The sequence below is a fragment of the Rhea pennata genome, chromosome 8 (genome assembly GCF_028389875.1).
Source record: "Rhea pennata isolate bPtePen1 chromosome 8, bPtePen1.pri, whole genome shotgun sequence".
In the NCBI taxonomy this organism is placed as follows: domain Eukaryota; kingdom Metazoa; phylum Chordata; class Aves; order Rheiformes; family Rheidae; genus Rhea; species Rhea pennata.
Genome location: NC_084670.1, coordinates 11,479,807 through 11,503,397, shown reverse-complemented (window position 1 = coordinate 11,503,397; position 23,591 = coordinate 11,479,807). Strand labels below are relative to the sequence as shown.

The window sequence follows — 23,591 nt, the reverse complement described above, 5'->3', positions numbered from 1 at the left end:
CCTTCCCAACTGCGCTGAACACCTCTTGGCCATGGCAGCAGGAGTGAGACCATCAGCACACCTGACTTGTGATGTCTACGCCACCACCACAAAGGTTCTCCACGCTGTCCATCATTCGCCACCCTGCTAATATTTGTTACTAATGAAGATCACCAATTCATTGCTGTTCCTCATGCCTTCATGTTTCCACTCTTCCTTTCAGTGGGATGCTCTGAAGCTGTCCAAGGCCAAAGCCACCAGGAACTTCTGTAAGAGTGGGGGAATATTTTCTGTTCTGAAAACTACCACGTTTGTGCACTTCCTGCCTTGGGGTGACCACTTGGACCATCACCATACTCTCTGCAGGTACTTCTTTTCTGCGTGACTGTGCCCAAATCTCTCCAAGTGACGTGCCTACACCAGGCGAGCCATTCTTTCTGACGTGTATTGGCTGGCACGTTTCACCTGCTGTCATACCGATCCCATCTCATTAGGGCTTGATGTTCCCCAGTCATCTTGCCATCTGCTCATAAGGACGCATTATCGCTTCCCCCTGCTTTGCTGAGGGAAACTAAATGCACCAAACAGGTCCTTGCACAGTTAGGCCAGGACTGAAAACTGACCACTCACCCCTGACGTATGCTGGAAAGGAGGGAGGGCTCCTGGCTTGGATATCTCGTTTGAATTCAGGCCAACTAACTTGTAATTCTGGGCAAACTGCTTCCTGCCTCTAGGCCTGCCTAGACTTCCATATATCCGTATTTCACAGATGTGTTTTTTTTCTTCCATGTGGAAATTCTAGCTTGGTGGATTTGGCCACCTCTCCGGGATTCTTGTGCATCCAGCCATCTAGCTGCAGCCTCCTGAAATCCTGGAAATATCTTTTTGGCAAGCAAGCACAGATCAGCTCTCCAGAGTCTGTATGCTGATTTCCATCTAGGGAACCTCATGCAGAAGTGAGGTATCCTGGCCCTGCCTGGCCCTTTGTTTGTGGTGTTTGGTCAGCTTCTCAAATCTCACAGTTCTCTTTGCATTTGTTCAGCATTTAGGATAAGGTCTGCAATTTCAGCTGGAGTTTCTATCTGTTACTGTAATACCGCAGCAAGAAGGCTCCATGGGAGAGCTTCTCCCTCTCGACCCACCGTGCTGGAGAGCAGGTCAAGGACATTTTGAAAGCCAAAGCAAACTGGTGGCTGATTGTCAGTTATCAAGCATTTCACAGACACGACCACTTACAGCAGTGTGATTTTATAGCAGGGATTCTCAAGCTGCATCATAACCCAATTGTTCCAGTCATGCACAGCGCTACCGCTCTGGACGGTGATGGCGCACATTTATCAATGAATTCCAGGAATTCCTGCTATAAGCACTGCTCCAATGGCTCAGCCCAAAGCTCCTTCTACCTGGTATACCACTTCCCACAGCAGGCAGGGACAGACCTTAGGGAAAACTGTAAGAGCAGGGCAAGTTTGGAGAGATACTTTACCAGGAAACCCATCCACTCTCCCTCAACCTTTGGTTGAATTCAAACATCTTGAAAGAGAAGTTGTACTTGTGTTTAGCAGCCCTTTTTTTTCCTCCTCATTTTTCTAAGAGATTTTTATAACAATCTCCTCCAAAGGGCATGCACCCACAGACGGGGCTCCTCTTCCCAGACGAGCCTCATCCTTCTTCTAGCTTTACAATATGCCTTACACAGCACCTTCCACCAGCAAGCCACAGAAGAGCTCACTTGCTCACTGTGAAACTACGGCACAAGCCAAATTACTCACCCAAGGTCTCAGGATAACCAGAACAGCCCAAGACTGCTACCTGAGCTCCACCACACAACCAACCCCTTCTGGCCCATGTTATCTTAATGTTTATTTCTAATGGTATTATGGTATCAGCCAGCTGAGCCAGTGCCTAAGATGCCTAACCAGAATTACCGAGAACTGCATTTGAAGTGTATTCCTTTTAAAGCCATGCTCTGCACTGGCCATCCTTCCCCACTCACCTCAGGAAAGCACACCAGAGCAGGTAAAAGTTGGTTAGGCAGGATAAGGCTTAATATCTGCCTCTCCCTTTTCAGATTGCCATTCCTGTAGGAATGGCACTTCCATGTCCAGGCTACATCCAGCCCCCTGTGTCCTGGCAAAGGCTTTTGGCTAGCACACCAAACACAAGCTCTGGTCAGCCAGATGACTCAGCTGAGCAGCACAGGACATCTGACCCTTTTCTGGCTCTCTGCAACTTACCTAGCTCATCCCAGAGCTGCCGGCACTTCTCTGTTATGCCTGTCCCCTGCTGCCTCCAGAGGGAGAGCCGAGGATCAGCCATGAACTGCTCCGTTATCAACGTCAGCATCCTGGCCCCGTTGGAATCCCTCATGCGCAGCATCTCCCGGACCTGGAGGGGGCAGAGAGAAGGTCCTTTGTTAGACAAACTAGGTCCCCAGAGGGGTAACGCTCACATAGAGGCTGTGACCTGGGTGGTCAGCATCTGGTGAGTACCAGCTACATCCTGCACTTTGAAGAGGCCTAAATGATCAGGAATTCGAAAACAAGGCCCTTGTGCAAAGAAAGAGAGGAGCATCTCCATGGTCTGAATCGGTTCTGCAGATGGCAGGACTGAATTTCTCTGCACTATGCTGATGGGGAGATGGGGGAAAAGCCTTCCTTTGAACAGGAATCTCTGCCATCCCATTGTGCAGGAGGAAGAGACTGAGCTGGAGAGAGGCCAAGTCAACCTAGGCCTGACCCAGCGGCTGGATTACAACAGCCCATCCAGCGACTGGGCAAGAAGGCACTGGAGCATGGATTCCCAGCTGTGATGGGCACAGCGCCAGGGCAGCAAGCAAGCTGCCAGCTACGTGATGTGCCGAGCAGAGGGCAGCAAAAAGAGAGCAGCTGGCTCCTCCTCACCTTGGCAAACATGGAGTTGAGCTGCTTCCCCGAGCCATAGTACCCTCCCTGAGATAGGAACAGCTTCACCTGCTCTCGGACCTGCTCTTCATCCAGGTGCCAGCAGTTCTCATCATCAATACTGGCCCCAGCAGTGGGATCAGGAGCACCTGGGGGAAAGAGGAAGGAGTAAAAAGAGACAACGGAGTTTATAACAGTGGGGTCAGCAATCCCAGAGGGCAAGAAGAAATGGATCCACCTCTGCTGAGTGTTTATCAGCTCAAGTGAGGAAAACAGTCAGATTCCCAGACATCCAGCTCTAGCCACCAGTGTCATGCTCTCCTTGCTGCAGCTGACAGAGTTAATGAGTTAATGTCTACAGCCCTGCTCATTCATCCCACTAAGTCCAGGCATGACAACAAGGACTATGTTTGCCCAGATTTCATTGCTAGCCCAGAGTCGGCCAGGATAATCATGCCTGATGATGAAAGCCACATCGCTTCCCCCTCTGTGCCCTATGTGAAGTAAGCCTGAGAAAGAGCATGGTCCTGCCTTCCTTCAAAATCTCCAGGGTGAAGGCAAGGCAACTACAGAGACCTGCACTCTTTGGCTCCTGGATCGCACAGCGTTCTCCTCCATATCATGGTTTTATTTAAGCATTAATAAAGATCTAATTCCTGCAAGCTTCCTCATGTTGGGAAGCTGTTTAACAGAGGTACCACTGGATGGAGACTTCAGAGTCCGACATTCAAACTTCTGGGACTGCCTCAGCTTTGCTTTAGGACTAGGGATAAATCTCCATGCATCAGTGTATCTGCCTGGAAGGGACCCTCCTTTGGAAAGCACTAGGAATCAATAATGCAAACTATGACTGGACCCAGGGATTTTGGCAGGCCACTTGCATATGTTCACCAGGTGTACTTCATCTTAAAGAAAAAGAAATCCACAAGCATCTGAGACAAACAATACCACGGATCCACCTCCCGCTGCCTTGTCCCTTTCAAATCCTGTTTTTTCTCAGAGGGCTGTTTGACCACACTGCAACAGCCTGGCTTTGCGGTTAACAGCCAGGCAGCAACAAGCCTCTATCAGCAGCCAGCCCACCCCAGCACAACCTGTGCCAAAGAGCCCCAGTGCCAGAGGATGCCTGTTTAACCTGAAGACACTTTTAGCACTGTGGTGCTGCAGTCAGTCTGCAATCACCAAAAAAAAAAAAAAAAAATCCCAACCCCAAACTTTTTTGTGAAAACTCTTCTGATTTTTCAAAGGCAGCTTTGTGAAAGGCGCTGATGGATGCTGTGACTTTGCGAAGAACCACTGGCACCTCTGTATCCTGGTGCTGAACATCACATAACAGAAATGCAGTGACTTGCCTCTGCGAAGCAGAAAGGCTCTGCAGAAATTCCTTGTTGAAGAGTGGTGGTGAGGAGAGACAGGAGTGGCCAGAGCATATGCCATTGGGTTTGAACCTACTGCTCTCCTCACCTCTGCTCTCGAGCAAGGAAGTCAGCACGGGAAAAGTGAGGCACCACATGAACACCCACAGGAAAGCTGTAGCTGAGATGTTTCCAATTAAATCTTAATGATGTCTTCCCTGCTCCACTGGTATCAGAGTGGGGAATCGACATCTCTGTTTTCATAACTATCCACTGCCAAAACACTGCTCCTTCGCCACTGCCACAGCTTGGGGGGCATGAAGGTGCCAGCCTCATGTGGAGTCCTAGCCATCAGAGGTGCCCAGCATCTCCCAGGAGACACAGAGCCAAGGGCCCAAACCCACTTCATGAAAAGCAAACTGCAGGATGTCTGCTCAGCAGGGCAGCTGTCTCTTCTTGGCTTGTAAACGAGAGGACATCAACCCGAGGGGTTTTGCTCTGCCAGCAGAGGCTGAGAATGCTCCTGACCTGATAAGATACAGCTATTTGTATTTAATGTCCTTTACAAAATTCCTTTAATTTCTGCTAACAATTACTGCCCCAGAGCCTTTCCAGAAAGCCCTAGGCAGAGCCTGTGCCACGCTGAAGGGAAAAGATGATGGTGCTCCTGCTGCAGAATAATTTATAGTTGACAGCACAATGTAATTGGGACAGGATCTAAAGCAGCGGACAGGAAAATCGCAGCCACTGGATGCACACATGGGCTCTTGCCTGGAGCCCCACGTTGTGCAGGAGGGAACCAGCAACACACGTGACCTGGTCCCGCTCCCCCCCACCGGTGGCCAAGCCCTGCCATTAGCCACAAGGGCTCCCCAGTGCAATGGGGACAGTTCATCCTGTCCACAGCACGTTTCAGCTTTTCCATGCCTTTTCCTTCCCCCTCCACCCAGCCCTGTCCTTATCTCCGCTCCCCCTTGCAGATAAAGAGCAGACAAGCTAGCGATTATCCTGTATCAGGAACCGGTGACTAATCTGTCTACCACGAGCACTTATCCGGCCCCCATCACTGGAGTATCTGAGACGCTCGCACTCTTCTCATATCCTCCTCCTGCCACCCTGCCTGCCTCTCCCAGCTCTAGCTATCAGCCTGGCCATCATCCCAGCTACATCCGTAGAGTCATCTGGTGGCACCCATACGGTCTGGGATGATGTGGAGCACTGCGGAGCTCAATCCATCCTTGCTCCTTCACCAGGGCCATGCATTCAAAACTAAGGAATTTGCAACACACAAAAAAGAGGCATCATTTCTGTATGTTCCCCAGCGGTACCCTCAGCGCTAGCTGCTCACAAGCAGTGTCAGCAACTTCAAGCACAAACAGTGAGGCAAGGAGTGCGTAGCTAAATAAAAATCTCCTCCTCCCACGCAACACATTGAGCACGTTTCACGTTTGGGTTCTGACCACAGCCAAATTAGTAACACAAATCCCACAACTCCAAATACAATCTAAATGTGCTTGTAAATTTGTTTTGCTCTCATATAAAAGATTCATAGGGAGGGTTGTAATATCAGATTCCTACACATGCAACACAAGCAGGCAGATAATGGGCTACCCAATTACTCTAGGGAGCTGGATAAACATTTAAGAGCAAACAACGGGATTTGTGCAGTGTTTAAATATTAATGGCAGGATTTGTCCACTTCCCATTGCCAATGTTAACACCGTGGCGACTTTGCCAGTGGCATGCTGTGACGCAGACGACGAGCGATTCCATGTCTCTGCTCCAAACGAGCTGGGAACGGCATGTAAAACAGCCCCAAGTCTGCGTAACACGTTTCTCATATAGCAGCATTCCTGATCCAAATAGCCTTTTTCAGATGTGTTTCATCTTTGTTCTGTGGGATTCAGTTTAAGGAAACACCAACACACGTCTTGAGTGGAAAGAGTGCTTCACTAGCCGATTTACACTGGCTATAGAAATAGAGATAAAAATGCCATCAATCACTCAGAGCAGGAGTCCTCCCTCACCCTAGGCGCTGCGCTTAACTATTCAACATCCACTAGAGGCTTCTCCAGAGGGGATACAAAGACTTACAAATAAGGAGTGGAAAAATCTATGAAATGAAAAATAAAGTAAACCTCAACATGGAAAACTTAACACCTTGCTCAGAAATCAGCCGCCAGAGGCCAAGAAAACTGAGTCCTCTCTTGGAACAGAAAAAAGCAGGTTTCCACAGCTGAAGAGGCAGCAAGACCCTCTCCACACACGCATGGACATGAGGTGTCCCAACACCTGCTGCAAGCGCAGAGCAGAAGAGCAGAACTTGGGTGAAAGCTCAACTATTTCCTGGCTGCCCTATGGGAGCCTTACATGGATCTTCAGAGGTGGAGAAGTCCTCTAGCCAAGGCGCTCTACAGTCAGACCTGCCACCAGCCCTGGCATGCAAAAAGAAAGGGAAATTACCATTTTTAATTGGGGGCTGGTGCTGACACACTGATGGTAAAAGCAACATGTGCCAAAGCCATCCTCGCCACCGTTCACCGGGGCCATCTCGTGACAGCACGTGGCATTGCTGCAAGCCTCTGGGCTGCGTCTCCAGCGTTTGGAAAGAAAATAGAAGTGAACGAAAAGCCACCCAGCTCGGGAAGGGAGTGGGGGTGGGGGGAGAGGATACAGCCAAATAAACAAACAACAGAAAACCTCAAAGAGAAAATAACCAGGCACCAGAAAGGAAATGAACTCTAACAAGAGATAAAAATAGTGGCAAAGCGACGGGGGGAGGACTCAAGCTCTGCTGAGCCTCCCAAGCCTCCCGTTTCATTTCCAAGTGGAGGGAGATCAGACAGAGCCTCCAGAGGAAGAATGAGGATCCGAAAACATCTGATGCTCATCGAGCAAGCAGAATCAGACTAGCTCCCAGCCATCAGCCACAGACACCTCAAAAAACAGGTCTGGTTTTGAAGAATAGGAGAGTCTAGCCACACGTTGGCAGGCAGATACCCAACGCTTGTCATGGTCTTTGGAGCCAAACCCCAAACTCCTCTGCAGACTTCTCTGCTCCCTTACCTGGCTCACTACGCAACGCCAAGATCAAAGCCAACACATTCAGGCTTTAAACTCCCCAAACTCCATTCTCCTCCACGCACCGCGTGTGAGTGCCCAGTGCTGCCCTTGTTGCCAGAAGAATGGAGGCCAAATTTACTCAGGTCTGCAAACTGCCTTCACAGGTCTCTTGGTGGGAGCTATGAAAAAGGGGTGAAAGTACGATGCTAATCATTGCAATGCATCATTAGGAGACCTCCCAGTGCTCTTAGGGCAGAATCCCAGCAAGATCCCTACAGAGCCCTTGTACAGCTGGGACCAACATCAAGGCCACCCATCGCTTGAGGGCCCCTTGCCAGGAGCTGCACACATGTGCTCCAGAGGCATTCAACAGCTGTAGAGGCTCTGCAAGACAGGAGAGAAAGAAGTCGCTGGCAGAGCCTTTCTCTCAAGCACTCAGGTGTATTTTTTCCCTTAAATTCAAATTAGCTCTGCAACTTGCAACACAATCCTCTGCAGACCTGACCTTCTCCTCTCCTCTGGGAAAAAGCAGAATTTCAAACAGATTTACCAGTGTCTTGTTCTGCCCTCTAGGCACTGTTGGGGGATGACCTTAGAGTTAAAGACCACCTGAGGACTTTTCAAACGTTAACCACACTTCAGTGTGGCAGGACAAGTGGGAAGATATTTCCTACCCAGCTGACCTAGCAACCGCCTTGCTGTGTACAAGGTGAAGTCCCAGGAACCAACTGGCTCAAGGTAGTCAAGAATACATCTGGGACAAAAGGAAGAAGATGAGATATCCTTATGGAATTTGTATTAGGCGAACCTGATATTCCCATACCAACGTCTGAGACAACCTTCATTCTGCTCCCTTCCTGAGGCACCACCCTGGCATCCTTCTGAGGTTCCTCTGCTCCAAGGCAGCTCCAGAGACCTTCAGTGCAGGACCACAGAGGCCACTTGGTGATTCAGGCTAACTCTCTGCAGGATTGTCCCAAATTGCAAGACAGCAGAGTTTTTGTGGCTTTTCTCTTTTGGGGCTCAGAAGAGCAAACAAAGCCTCTAGACATGTCAGCTGAGCACTACAGACACTGTGTCATCAACTGGCATTTCCGTGGGGCAGACAGACCTCCCCAGCCATTTCTCCTGGACTGAGCTCAGCAGCTCCCCTGGCTGGGCCCACGCACAGGGCAAGACCAGGGTGAGCTACTGAGCTGTAAACAAGGGCCGCCAAAATCTCCTCCTGTCTCCCTGTTCCTCCCCAAAAGAAGCACAAAGAGACAATGGGCTCTGAGACATGAAGAGAGAAACAAATCAAGGCAGAAATATTTTGGCCCTTGATCACCAAATGCAACACCAAGAGAAAAAATGTTTTTCACGACCCTTCTAAGTGCCTGCACTATGTCAGAGTCACTGTGTTGGAAATGCCACTTTTCATATCTTCAGCATTTCCTTGCATCTCCAGGTCCAAGACAGAGCCCTGCAGCAGCCCCTTCAGGCTAGCAGGGCACCATATCACAAAGCTCAGCCCCTCTGCAAACTGCTCTTTTCTCATTATACACTTCTGTCTTCAAGCTTCTAATAGAAAATTTTAATGACTACCATCTCTGGCCTTGCAATTGTCTCCATCAGTCTCATCTCCTTCCTTGGCCGCAGACTGTTTTTCCCCTTCACTAAGAAACAAATGTTTACCTCCAAAGTCCAGACATCCTAACTGGGCTCAAAGGACGTGTTTGCCTTTAGGGGAACAGCAGCTTTCCTCCTGTACTCCCCCTTACTGATCCAGTTTTCCTCTTAAAATAAATTCTATTCATTCAGTACAAGTGTGAACTGAGACGTAAGAGGAGACACGTTACTTCCCAAGTCTGTGGCTGCCTTGAACCCTGCATAATCACCGCTGCGGGATGCTGGGTCCATGCTGCTAGAGCATGAAAGCCTCTGGTACTGTCAAGCCTCATGGAGCTTTTTACCACTCTCTCCTCTGGTTTACTTGACTTTGTCCCTGAAAGCCGTCTACCTGTCTACAATCCATTTTCAGCACGTTTTCCTAGCCTTGCCCTTCTCAATACCTCCTGGCCTTCTCTGCAATACTTTACCAGTTCAAACTAGTCCCTGGTTGCTCTCTTTTCCCCTTTCCCATTCAAAGAGGCATTTTCTTTCTGTGGGTCACCGGCAGTACTGCATGGATGAAGGCACAGCTGCTACCAAATCACACACACACAGCAAAACTGCACCTATTCCTGGGACTTTCCATTGCTGCTGGTTGCCCAGAGCCACTTTCTCTGCCTGCATTTACCTATACTCAAGGCCACAGACTGGCACTGCAGCAAGCCTGTGGCTGATACACCTGAGGGCTGTGCTGCCATTCAGAGAGACCTGGACAGGCTGGAGAGTTGGGCAGAGAGGAACCTCATGAGGTTCAACAAGGGCAAGTGCAGAGTCCTGCACCTAGGGAGAAATAACCCGAGGCACCAGTACAAGCTGGGGGCTGACCTGCTGGAGAGCAGCTCTGCAGAGAAGGACCTGGGAGTGCTGGTGGATGACAAGCTGACCATGAGCCAGCAATGTGCCCTTGTGGCCAGGAAGGCTGATGGTATCCCGGGGTGCTTTGGGAAGAGTGTTGCCAGCAAGTTGAGGGAGGTGATCCTGCCCCTCTACTCAGCCCTGGGGAGGCCTCATCTCGAGTGCTGTGTCCAGTTCTGGGCTCCCAGTACGAGAGAGACATGGAGCTACTGGAGAGAGTCCAGCGGAGGGCTACGAGGAAGATCAGAGGGCTGGAGCATCTGCCCCATGAGGAACGGCTGCGAGAGCTGGGCTTCTTCAGCCTGGGGAAGAGAAGACTGAGAGGGGATCTTATCAATGTGTATAAGTACCTGAAGGGAGAGTATGAAAGGGATGGGGACAAACTTTTTTCAGTTGCCCTGTGTGACAGGACAAGAGGCAATTGAAGCACAGGAAGTTCCACCTGAATGTGAGGGGGAATTCCTTCACCGTGAGAGTGATGGAGCACTGGAACAGGTTGCCCAGAGAGGTTGTGGAGTCTCCTTCTCTGGAGATATTCAAGGCCTACCTGGATGCAACCCTGTCTAACATGTTCTAGGTGACCCTGCTGGGGGAGGGGGGGGGAAAGAGTGTTGGAGGGTTGGAGTAGATGATCTCCAGAGATCCTTTCCAACCTTACTGATTCTTTGATTCTGTTCTATGATTCTATGAAACCAACATGAGCCATGGGCTGGTGCTCCAAAAACCAGGGGGTGCAGGGAATTGATTTGCTCCAAGGGGCACCAGGGAGAAAAATGAGGAATGGAGGTGGACAGGGTAACATCATGGCCACCGCCAGATGCTCCTGACTCTGTAAGAGTTTTTGTTGTTGAACCAAAGCTTTCCTGCTGCAGCCTGTGGTTGCTCTCAGCAGCCACCCCATCAAGATAGGCCAGGAAGCAGCGAGTGGCATTTGCCAGCATAACGACAACCTTGCAGCCTGGCTGCGTGCCGGACAGTCACGCTGACATTTTCCATAAGAAGTAGGAACATGCTTGGGGAGGGGAAACGGCAGCACCAGAAGCCACTCTGGTCTTCTCATTCGAGCTGCCACTTCAGACAGGGAGAATGGAGGAGTTAGACACGTGAGACACTTTCGCTATGAGCACACTGCCCTTTGCAGCGATCTACTAGAGCAGAAACGTGACCTACTTAAGCATACAGAGGTCAAGTGGGAAGCAGACAGCCAGGCACACCTAGGCTCTCTGCTCTGATTGAATCCTTAGAGAATAAGCAAGTGGCTTGGCTGCGCTCCGAGACTGCATCATTACTGGATAGTTTGCATTTCCTTCGAGGAAGGCAGCCCGGAAGATCGGCATACGGTGTGCAGCCCCGCAGCTGCCAGCTCCTGCAAGGAGCAAAGATCTAAAGACCTGATACAAGTACCGTGCCCCAGGCACTGGTACGTTCTCAAAGGCAGGCAATTGCCTGTAATTTTCTTTGCTGTTCAGCCTCTGCAGAGGGAGAAAGAGCGCCCCGATCGGACAGGGGAGTATTATTTTATAAAAGGGCAATCCCATTGCACAGACCACTTGAGAGCTCTTCCTGGAGCTGGAGAAGCTGCAACACATGCAATTAGAAGTAACCTTTTTGGTGAGCAGAGGCAGGTGTGAAAGATTCAATCTCCATATGAAACTAAACAGATCCCCTGGGGAAATGTTAAAAGGAAAGAGTTTCTGGAGAGGCTGTTCTTGCTCTGAGTGTCATTCTGCTCACACACTGGGGTACTGCTGGGTGGCCAAGGTTATCGTCCTACAAGCCATCTTGGCCTCAACCCAGAGGCAAACGAAGACACAACCCCAGGGGTCTGAACTAGTCAAGACCAGGAAACGTGTATAAGCCTAAAGCTCTATTTAAAGCATACCTAAAAGAAGTTCAGATCTCAGGATCAGAGACCTTCTAAGAATGTGTGATCTGCTGCTGCGAAGGGCAAGAGGCGAAAAAAAATTGGATCCTTTTCAACTCGAGCCCCAGAGGAGCTGCTGGATTACTCTTATATCGGCAGCCGCACACAGGCATGGGCTGCAGCCGTTCCCAAGTTCCTTGTCTTGGGTTCATTGCTTGAGGAGCTCTCTGCAGTGTGGTTGCACTGTGGCTGTGCTTTACTGGCAGGGTGGAGAGGACAAAGCTTGCAACAGTGTCGAGGACTGTGAGCCAAAACCCTGGACAACAACCCTCTCTGAATTTGAAGGTGGTTGCTCTTTAGCTTTCCTTTCCACAGGGTGAGAAGTTTATTAATTTGACATCTTAATGCTGATCTGCATCATTCTCCAGAATGAGGTCAAGCTGAAATTCTTCTTAGAGAGAAGTAAACTTGCTTGTGGGTCTGGCTAGGTAGCCAAATGGGTAGTTGTCTTCTCTGGTGGAATAATGCAGCGTTTCTCAGTCAGTTCAAACTCGCGCACTGGAGGGCATGAATTTGTGCAAGTCTCAGGGGAGAGAGAATTTTTGCTTTGTTTTTTAAAACCACTTGTAAAAACAAGAGAGAGATATTGAATCAGAGCCAACATCTGTATCTTTGTAAGACTCACAATCACCAGTCTTTTGCTGACTCTATAGCAATAAATATTCAGGGCTATAAAAGCTTTTCCTCAATCTGTTTAGGAGAAAGCAGCCTCAAAAAAAATGGTATAAAAGTGATCTTTCCCAACCCAAGCGCCAGTGGATCAGTTCAGGGAGGAAGTAGAGCTCACCAATATCTTGCAGATCTAGTACCACAGCTCTTCATTGTTTTTCAATGCGAAAAAAATGAGGAAACCCCCCAAACCAGAAATTTCAGAGCACAACCACACACATAGCAGATGTGGCCCAGTGGAGGAGACAAAAGCCTCTCCCAAGGTGGAAGCAGGAATGATCGGATGGAGCCAAGGTGAGGGAAAAACTCCTGAGATCTGAGCTGCCATCACCAGCACGATGAGGTGGACCCCCAGCCTCACCTCTATATGTGGATTCAACCAGTCCGGATCCTATTTTAGGCTGCATAGGGGGCTTTTCATCTTCAGAGCACTTAACAGACATGCGTTAACCCCCAGAACACCCTTCCGTGGCAGATAAGTGTTTATTATCTCTGCTTTACAGCTGGAGGGCTAGGCACAGTGCAGCATAGGTCATTGCTGAGGCCTTGGGGCAACCTCAGCTCCTCGAGAAAGAGTCACTGCAGCTACTCAGCTCCTCTGAAAGACAGCCTGAGCGCCCAGCTCATACTGCCAAGGATAGCCCCAGGGCACCTCTCCAGGTAGGGTGACCACCTCCCAGGCTCGCAGGCACCTGGAGCAGGGCTGGGATCAGCACTGTCCCACTCAGGGCACCTTCCGTGCAAGGAAGTCCAAAGCCCCTTCCAAACACAAAGCACCATGGCACATCACTGTTGCCTTGTGCACTAGGTCAGGACAGCAGTGCTCATTTATTATGGGCAAATTAACGCCTGCAGAGATTAAAGTTTTATCTCCTGCCAGCTCAGCCGCATCTGACTTAGCAACGTGCAGGGCTGGGTTAGCACTGTGTCACCACATGCTCAAGAAGCCACCTCCACGCTACGCCTCCCACTCCCTGGTATCTCAGCACCGAGTCTCTAGAAGAGCCCTCTGTTTTGGGGAGTAAACATGCTTCCTTCCTCTGCCCTCAACTTTTCCGTGCTATTCTAAACTATTCCTTGTGCACCATGAGCCTGCCTGCTCTATCTTGTCTTGTCTGTTTAAGCCAGCGTTTGATGTGAGGAATAGAGAGGTAAGGAGGGGACACAAGGCCAACATCAATGTGGTACCAATGCCCATGCTTTAACTTCAGTTTGACATTGTCACCTCTCTCTATGCAGTACTAGACAAAGATGGCAAAAGGAAGGCCACAGCCGCCCCTGTGAAACTGCGAGCCTCAGCCCCCAAAAGGGAGCATATTAGTGCCAAACCACCAAGCAAGGAACAAAGAATTACCATGCACTTGGTTAATTTCCGAATTGGATGACAGGATCTCATCAGCCAACTTCTGGGCAGTGGGCAGCACCTCAGTGTGGTGTGCCGTGATCAAATATTGAACAAACTTCTGGAGCTGGTCCCTGTTCATCTGGAAAAGGGTCTCTGAGATAGGAAGACGGAGTTTGACTTGGTCCGGTTTGCGGATCCTGTACAGCGAGAGTGCCACAACGTGGGCGCAGTAAAAAATGTCCTTGTTCCCACAGCCACATGTCACTGATGTGATCTTGCAGCGGTCGAAGCTGATGGCAACCTTGTAGGTCACCTCTGGCTCGGTGGCGGTCGCAGGCTCTGTGACTGTCCCGCTGAGGTGGAAACCTGAAGAAGGAAAACAAGAGCAAGGAGATACCACATTAGCTTGGTACTGACCACCACCACCCATGCAAGCTCTGGGAGGTGGACAAGGCCACCAAAAGCCATTTGGGCATTACTGCTTGAAGGAGCATATCACCCAAGCGCAAAATCCCTATGCTGCCTGCCCACCTCCTGGGAAAGGCAAATCACTATCCACTCAGTCCCCTCCATTCTCGCTCACACTTTCTGTTTGCTGACTTCAGCTTAAATAACCCAGGCAGACACCCTACCAACTCCACTGCCGGAGGAGTGTGCACGTGTCTGTGCAAGGGACTGGGGAGCGTGGCTGTAACACACACTGTCCCAACAGCCTGCACCGTCACTCAAAACCCAGCCCGTGTACAAGAGCACTTCTGCACCAACCCAAACACACAGCTCCTCTCTTCAGCGAGCTTATTTAACAACCAAACCCACAGGGAAAGAGCAAACCCGCTCGGTTCTCGGGCATTTAAGACTCTCACAGTCTCTTTCTCTCTTGGGAGCGATTCACACCTCTGTCTCGCTGAACTCGCACCGCAACTCGCATGAGCAAGGGGTGGCAGAAAAAAAAGCCAGCTTTCTTTTCTTTGATGAGGCAGATAAAAAAAATAAATAAATACAGTGCAACTCCAGCTTCAGTCCCTTGGCCAGGTAAGGCAGCTCCAGGGCACAACCGCAGATCCCAGCTCTGCCACGGAGCAGGAACAAAGAGCCACCACAGAAGCAATGCCTGGCCCTGGACCTCGGGCCAGGAGGAAACAGCTTGTTTTTAGAGCTCTGCCATAGCTGCGGCTCCCCTGCGAACCCGCTGCTGGCACTCAAGCCGTCCCTGAAACCCAGCGGCTCCTCAGGGCCAGGGAGTCGCTCTGCAGCGGGACCCGCGCGCCGGGCTGCACAGACAGCCCAAATGGCGGCGGCAAAGGTTAACATCCCTCGGCCCAGGTGCCGCGAGGCGCGGAAATGGCTGCTCTCACATTCAGGTGCAAACTATGGAGAAAAGGAAAAAAAAAAAAAAAAGTCTCAACAGTTTTCAAAAGCAGGTGAAGAGTGAAAAATAGGCTAAGATAGAAGGGAAGGTCCTCTGGGTCTGAGGATGGTGGATACACTGCACGAACCTGGGATAAAGTCAGAGAGAAAAGCCTGGATGCTCATCAACCTCATTTGAAATCAAGGCCGGGCCAAGACACCGTGGCTCCTCCTGGGGAGCCCTCCCCGCCGGCAAAGCGCCTGGGGGCCCGGCGCCCTCCCGGCAAAGGGACACCCGTCCCCGTCTCGCCTGCGCCCAGCCTCCCACCGCGTCCCCGGGCCCTCTCCTCGCCTCCCCGCTTCCCCTGAGGGCGAGTCAACGCGGCCGGGGCCGCCCGGCAGCTCCGCGTCGGAGCCCCCCAGCAGGCAGCGGAGAGGCCTACCACTAACGGCAGGAGGGCAGAGGGGCGGCGGGGCGACATTAAACCGCATTAACCGCGTCGGGCCCTTGTGCGCCCGCCAGCTCTCACAAAGGCTTCCCACGACAAATTCTACCAGAGGTTTCTAATAAATGGCATCAAAACCCAGCTATTCACTGCCAGTCCCTTTAAAGCCATGCCAAAAGCCACATTCAGATCTGATTAAGTGTCAAGGAGGTCCGCTTTAGCGCCCAGGAGGGCAGAGCGAGCGGCGGCCGGGCCGGGCCGGGCCGGGGCCCCCGCGGGGGGAAGGCGCCGGCGGCGGCACCGTCCCGCCACGGCCGGGCCCGCCGGCCCCCGCTCCGTGCAAGGCCGTCCCCGGCGGCCGCGCGGCGTAAACCTCCCGCAGAAACTCCCCAGTGTTTACGTTTTACCGCTTCTCTGGTCTGCAGGGCTTGGCAGGCGGCTCCGACTCGCTGCCAGTTTCTCCTTGGTTTACTTTTACAAGCTAAAAGTATTGGAAACGATGTTCTTCAGCAGTAATATATGTATATACACACACAGACACACATACGCGCACACACACGTATATAAAAAACCCTCCGAGACAAATTACCAGCTATAAACACTGCCTGAAAATGCTTGTTTCACCCAGACCACGGGCCGGGTCCTGACTGGGGGTGGCCAGAGCAAGGCTGGGGGAGATCCGCTCCTTCAACCAAACCACCTGCTTCCCGCAGGTGTACGTCCAAAAACACACAACCTGTGGTCTGAATCCGGACGCTTCCCACGCTGCTCCCGGCTGCCTCGCTGCCCCGAGCGGGTGCCGAGCCGCGGCTGGTGCCGGGCGAACACCGGCGAAACCTGCTGGGTGCCTCCGCTCCCCAGCTCTGCCCGGACGAAGCTCTTCCCCCAGCGCCGGAGGCGCTGGCTGACATCAGAAACCCAACGAGCCATGATCCCCCATCCACGCTCAAAGCCAGCGAGAGGGTCCCTGCAACTCCTAGCCTGGATTTTTGCGCCGAATAGGACCATTTAGCGTGTCCGCGGCTGCCAAGTTAATCTGGCATTCGAGCCTGAAGTCAAGTGTCAGTTTAGATTCTAGCTGTCACGGCAGCAGGTCTATTCAAGATAAACTAGAAACTCTATACAAAGCATTTATCAAAAGCTTAGTCGGAAATTAAACACAGTGAGAGGGAGAGAGAGGGGAGTTGGCCAGAACAACAGCATTATTTGGGAATATTTACATTAACGCGAGGTAAGCGTGCAGCTCTCCATGCTCAGTCCTACGCAGCGACCAGCCAGCCAGGTCTCCACTCTGATGCCAACCCCAGGCACCCATTGCTGGGAGAAGGATTTCCCAAGGCAACACTGTTCTAACCCTCAAAACTTGGCTTTTACCTCCTGAGGGGGCAGGACAATTCCTTTAAATGGTCCCTTCATTTTGAGGCTCCGAAACCTTTTCCCTGCCCATCAGGAAGTGTTGAGTATCACCAGATTAGAGGTGGCGGTTAAAAAGTAGGTTATGGTGTGGTTACTCTATCATTCACTAAGCAGCGTTTCTGGTTCATGCAAAACACTGTTGCTACCACGCTACAGTTTATGAACCCGCTCCAAGCTTGGATAACCCTGGAAAGGACAGTTGTCCCCTGCCCCCCTCGGCGTTCCTCCCACTTCCCACACACTCGATGCAGGCAATATGGGCACTCCAGCAGCAAGAAACACAGCCCTGGCCATGAATGCAGGGCCTGGATAGTGCTGAGAACAAAAACAAGTATTTTCCTCTGTGTCCCCCCTGCACATTTCAATTTAAGAAGTTCCTACAGTCGAGTGCTTATCTAGGACTTCATCTTTTGTTCCCAGCATACATTTAATATAAACGAATTTGGTGTTTGATTTGCTGCCAGCAAGTGACAGTGCCAGGGCTTGAAAACCATGAAAAAGAAATAATTAAATCTCATCTTTGTAACTACAGATTCATTACACTTCATCTGAGCCTAGCTCTGTCCCAGGAACAGCTTCATTTGCTGCAGCTTGGTTTCTCCCTGCCCCAGATTCAGCCTTCTCCTGCTTTGAACATGGATGGATACCTTATGGTTACTTCCCAGTGAATACAGCTTCAGTCTATGTTGCAAAAAGAGCTGAGTCCATACCTGCCCCAGTAGGATGCTATGGAAACATCAAAATGTTACTTGTGTTTGAGCAAAGTCAGCATAAAAAATGAACAGAACACGGCCACAGATTTCACTGTCACATGCTGCAGGATTACCACATCTCCTCCTCAATTCCACTGGCCCATCAAATGGGGACAATATGCACCTTTTCCATGCCAAGGCAGATCTGCCCCCAGCCAAAAGAAACTCTGCTGCTGCCAGCAGGATGATGATCTGCCTCTGTCCAGGACAAGCTATGGTCCCAAGATCTCAGAGGCAACCCATACACTTCACAAAGGAACGGCATGGACAACCCCACTTGGCTACTCTTCCACCAGTTGGGCAACAGCTATGCCAAGCAGTCACAGTGATGAACAAAGCAGGCTGCACTGAGGTCTCACAGAAGAGCTAGGAGGATAACTGGCAGGCCAAAGTTTACTCCTAGACCCAAACAATTCATCAGCAACAAAGCACCAACCTCAGTGTTGAGGGAATACAATTCTGAGTTCCTGCAGTCTCAGCTCTGACATTGTTTCTGTGCTACAGGATATCATTTTGTCTCTGATTTAAAATAAAATAGATCCTAGAAATGTCTTTTGGGAGTTCACAAGCTCCACACCAGTGGCACTTCTAAACTCGTTAGTGGGACAACATTTTCCTAACAGAGACTCTGCAGGCAGGGAGCAATGCATGTCCACAAAACACCCCTGGGCTCTGTCACAGCGATGAAGAATCAAGCCTTCAGCAGGAGCTCCAACACAGAAGACTCCCCTGCTAAGACAAGACTGTTAAGGCCTCAACAAAAACATCTTTAACTTAGATGGAAACTTCTTTGATCTCAAAATCTACTCAACCAAAAGGAGCTTTGCAAACTCTTCCAGTTCCTTAAAAGCAGCCAAGCTTTCAGCTAAGCATTTTTAACCCAGATGTCCATGAGCCAACTAGCAGACTGTCTTGCAGTTCCAGTTCACCAGCTGGTGGGGTCCCTGCCCGCAGCTACCTGACCTAGGGACGACTCAGCTGCTCCTGCCATTGCTGCTGGATCAGGCATTTGCAGGTTGGCATCTTAAGAAAAAACAAAGTTCACATTTGACACTGAAAACTGCATTAGTTCAGCCAGGGCTTTGCAAGCAGCTGATCTTTCCTAGAAGCTAAGATTATCTCTGACAGGAGGATGGAGAAGATAGTTCCTGTTTCAGAGAGAAAATCACCCAGTTATCCTCTCTGCTCTTAAACCAGTCTCTACAACTCTGTTTTTGCAATCCATACAGGGAGAAAATCAAATCAGTCTTAAAATTCTGAATATTAAATCTGATGAAACATCCCCAAAACAAAACCTGAGTCCTGAGTCCTTTACCTTTGAGCAGGTAAAGCCAACGTGCAAGCTGATTACATCCAAAATCTGAGGTTCAGAAAGTGGTAAGTTCAAATCATTCATGTAAAAAAAAAAGTTGATATTGCTCAGCCCTTCCAAAACAAACTCACCTATGAACCTAGTACTAGACCACACATGGAAATTTAAACCCAAGAAACAAGCAAAGCCCAGGTGTAACCTGCTCCCTTCTTGTAACTGTGTAATCCAAAGCATCCTGAAGACCCACGTGGAGGAGAAAGAGGATTTTGCAGATACAACACTAGACAGGAACTCGAGAGTGCTCAACACTGCTCCCCCTCGCAGTTGCTGCTCACAACCATCCCCCAGATTTCACACCACAGCTCAGGCAGGAGTCACAGTTGTCATTTGCAAAATTGGGCCACTCTGAAAAATTAGCTCTCTTCTCGGGCACAGCACTTGCTTGCTTTTCACGGAGCATGAATTCACCCTGGTAATGAAGCAGCCTCTATGTAAGATCGGCTTCTGCTAGGATTTAGCCCTGGCCCAAGAGAAACCAGGTTCCAGAAACAGTCTGAGGTTTCTGCACAGGCACGGATGCACAAGAGGTCCAGGATCAGTAACACATGGCTAACACAGGGAGCATGTCCTTAGGTCGCTGTGGCTCCTCTGCCTCCTGTAGGCATCCCTCAGTCTTGGGAGGTCTTCAAGGAGCCTCAATATAGGGCCAGGAATGGCCCTGCAGAGGGAAAAGCACCACCACAGCTACCTGCCTCAAGCAGGCACCATCAGCTGGAAGCAAGCAGACATTACAGATGAAGAACATACCCCGCATCTGACTGTTAAAACCATGAGCGTCCTCCAAATACCGGAAGCTGATAGTTTGGGCACAGGCTCTGCTAGCACCAGCAAGGACACCGTGATGGAAAGCCACCAGAGGCAGCTTCCAGCAGCCAGCCGCATTTGCCTCCACGCAGCCCTGGGGGGAATGTGGCCCCCAGCTCCCTGCGTTTAATCAGACTAACCCAATTTCAAATCTGCGTCCACAGCACAACAGGCTGCTGCCCTATTATGAAGCGGCCTGGAAAGCTGGCACGTAATGGTGATAAATGCACACATCATACGATATTGCCAGGATGACTCTGATGTGGCATCTGCCGGGCTTGACTGAATCTGGTTTCATCAATCTTAATAAACTGGGAGGCTCTGAGTATCCTCTCTCCCTTCCTCTCCCCCACCCATGGGTGATGTCCAGTGGGGCTGAAGTTAAGAGTCAGAAACCGGGTAGTGTTTTGCTCCCTGCAATACGACTTCCCGGCACAGCAGCAGCTGTTTTGCAGCGTGCGAGACTGCTAGCTCAGCCTTCAGACAGGCAAGAGCTCTGAGAAAGCAAAGGGGAAAGAATACATGGATATTTATGGGACTCGGCAGATGCAGACAAGGTAAATTGAAATTCTCAGCGCAACTCATATACAACTAGGTTAACATGACCCAAATATTTTTAAAATTTCCAAGTCACAGCGGAAAGGTATTTTAAACTAAAATGATTCCAAGCTCTTTAGTGATTAAACGGACTGCAGCTCCAGCTTGTAGTGGAAAAACCATTTGTTTTTCCACTGTGTGAAAGCCATAACTAGCAATGAATAATAATTGCAGCGCTGAGTGTTATTTATAAGCCATTCTTGGTCACATTTCCGAGCCTTGAAACAGCAGCTTTCCAAATGCGAACTTAAAATCAGTCAATATTTGTAATGTAGACAACACCCTTGGGAGGAAGGTGTCTGTGCGCTTACGCGGTAGAAAACGGAGGTTAGTAAAATCTCCAAAAGCTTTCTAGCTAATAGATCAATTCCTCCAGCCAGCTGATCCTGACAATTGCTCAGTCTCTGACCTTGCAGTTGGAAAGGAGATGGGCTCATGAACTCATTTGCACATGACAATGCTCCGGCAAAGTGAATCATCTGCCTCCGATAGTAATGGAGAGTAGTGCTCAGTGCAGCCCTCCCAGGCTCCATTCAAACAGCACAGGGCTGGCCTTTTGTGCTGCAAGTGCAAGAAAGACTCTGCTGAAGATGTGTGCAATTAAACCCACTTTTCTTGTTGCTCTTTTGATTCAGCAGAGCTCAATGAGAGGCACCCTAGGCAGGTGTTGTCACACACAGATAAAATGTGCCTTTTCAGAGCGCTCAGCGAATAAAAAGAGAGAGGTAAAGGCTGAATCAATTGCAATTTCTCCCTTGCAAAATAGAGAATCTGTGCTTGGAGCAGTTCAATGAGAGGAGGGCGCACATATGAATTTGCATCCTGCCGCCCTCCCCAAAGCCACTTCTTTCTGACGCACGGATGCCGCATGCAAAGGTGCGGAGGGAGCCCTTTGCGGGGAGGACGGGTGCTGGAATGAGGCCGGCAATCGCCCAGCGCGGCGAACGCTGATGCAGCACAATGCTGGGCGCTTTCTGTGCTCGATGTTTTCCCCTCGCCTCCCCCTACCCTGCCCCCACCACACACTCCTTCCCTTTCTCCATCATTACCACCCAAGAAAAGCAAGCCTGGCTTCCCAGGGCTCACGAAGACAGTTACACCCCCCCGGCCGGGAGCCGCGGTTGCAGCCCAAGCTGATGCCGGAGGAGCCGTAACAAAGAGCCGCTGCGCGCCGGGGAGCTCCGTCTGGGAGCACGGGGGGACCCAGACAGACAGGACGCGCCACGGCCGCAAGCACGACCGACCACGGGCATGCACTCGAGGCCTCCGTCCCAGACCACCACCAGCCTGGAGAAATGCCGTGGCCCTGGGCACGCCGGGGAAGCAGCACGGGCTGCAGCTTTCAGCAGGGAGGTTGCAGGGACCCTTGTTTGTGCCGGAGGTAGCCGTAAGCGGCTCGGAGCAGCTGAGTAAGCTGGAGGGACGCTCGCGCCGCCATCTGCTCCCGTCCCAGCACACCTCCTGCAAATGAAGAGTCAATCCGCCAGTTTCTATTTCTGTTAACCTCTAATCAGCCACACGGCCCGGCCTCTGCTTCGCTCTTTATCTGAGCCAGCTAATGCGTGAAGTGCGCCGCGCTTCCCATCTGTTTCAGCATTAGTAGAGTTAAAGGACAATGCCGTTTCCCCGTCCGAAGCATTCACTTACACAGATGCCCTTGTATTAACTCAATTTCCCAGTGATTTCCATTATTACCCTTACGAGCTTTCTGGTGTTTGTTTATCTAGGAGCCTGAAATGCAGTTTTTTCTCCCCCTCCGGCCCCTGCTCAGCTCAGGGGGGAGGTCTGACCAAATCCGCACTCCAGCAGGCTGGTCCTGCTCAGCGACATTCTCCCAGAAGAGCCAAAACCGTTCCCACCTTCTCCCTGGCCCGCAGCACTCTTTGTTGCCTATTCAAACCTAAAAACATCGCTCCCGGCTCCAAGCCTAAAAACGTCCCTGCCCGCATCACCTTCCACATCCTTCCTTCCTGTCTCAACAAATAGATTTTTTGTTTTAATCTACCCAGATACACAACCCTTGCTTTGAAGGCAATGGGGGAAGAAGGGAAAAAACACAACCAGTTTTAAGGCTCTGACTGATTTCCCCTGCTAATCCGTGGCCCTGCAAGCTGAATTCCTGTGCTAGCAGCCCAGACCAAATCCAAACATCATGTTCGCAGCAACAGAACTAATACAGAGGACTTGCAGAGAGGAAGAGTTCACCACATCTTTGCTAACATGTACTGCATGCATAATAACTGGTGACAAAACACTGTCAAATCTCTGTTCTTTACTGCTACGGTGCATTTCATGGTAAGCTTGAATATAAAGAACTTACTTAAAACCAAGAGAAAATTAGGAAGATAGGATCAGTACGTGCAGTAAATTCATTGGGAAAACGGGTGAATGCAATGGCTCTAAATAAAGAGATAAAAAGGAGTTCTTCTCCGTGCGATAATCCCTGAAGTATCGACCTTCTCTCTGTGTTTATTAACGGCTGTATCTGAACAAGGAGCAACATGATTCCTTGTTATTACCCAGATGTTTTCTCACAAGATACATGGTTATTTTCAAGCATGAAAGAAAATACCCACGAGGAGGAAATTCGCTTTGGCTGGAATCTGCGCGCCCCATCAGTCCACGCTGCTGCACTGAGCCGGCCCCCGCCAAAAAGCCTCGAGGAAACCAACGTGGCATGCCAAATCTCGCACGCGAGGCTCGATCGTGAGCTGCGGTCAACTACTGACTTCAGTGGAGCCACCCAGATTTCCAGCAGCTGAGAAGATGGCTTCGTAACACATAAAAGGGTTTTAATTAGGAAATGCCTCTCATCCATGTGTGAAAGTGCCGCTCTTGCGGACTCGCGGATCTTTGCTGCATTCAAGAGTTTGTGGTGCTGTTTGCTCCGTGGTCCTTTCTATGTAGCAATTTGTGCAACCCTTTCGTCCAAGAAAAAAAAAAACATAACCCTGACTGCTAAAATCAAAGTGCCTAGTGCGCCAGAATCCCTTTCAAAATGCCGCTGTCCTTTGCACGGCTGCGCCACGGCCAGCAAGACCCAGGCGCTTTGTGCTGCCTCGCAAGCCGAACCGGCTGGGGCAGCAGGGATTTCAGATCCAGACCTAGCTAGCC

The 23,591-nt window shown here is 50.5% G+C and overlaps 1 protein-coding gene across 1 annotated transcript in view; it reads right to left on the bottom strand.

Moving 5' to 3' along the window:
- Positions 1-23,591, bottom strand: part of ZSWIM5 (zinc finger SWIM-type containing 5) — a 105,819-nt gene that overhangs the window by 19,176 nt on the left and 63,052 nt on the right. The window contains exons 2-4 of the mRNA XM_062581608.1: positions 13,753-14,109; positions 2,883-3,031; positions 2,217-2,367 (exon numbers count right to left, since the gene is read on the bottom strand). Coding sequence (XP_062437592.1) covers positions 2,217-2,367; positions 2,883-3,031; positions 13,753-14,109 — 657 coding nt within the window. The remainder of the gene's footprint in view (positions 1-2,216; positions 2,368-2,882; positions 3,032-13,752; positions 14,110-23,591) is intronic.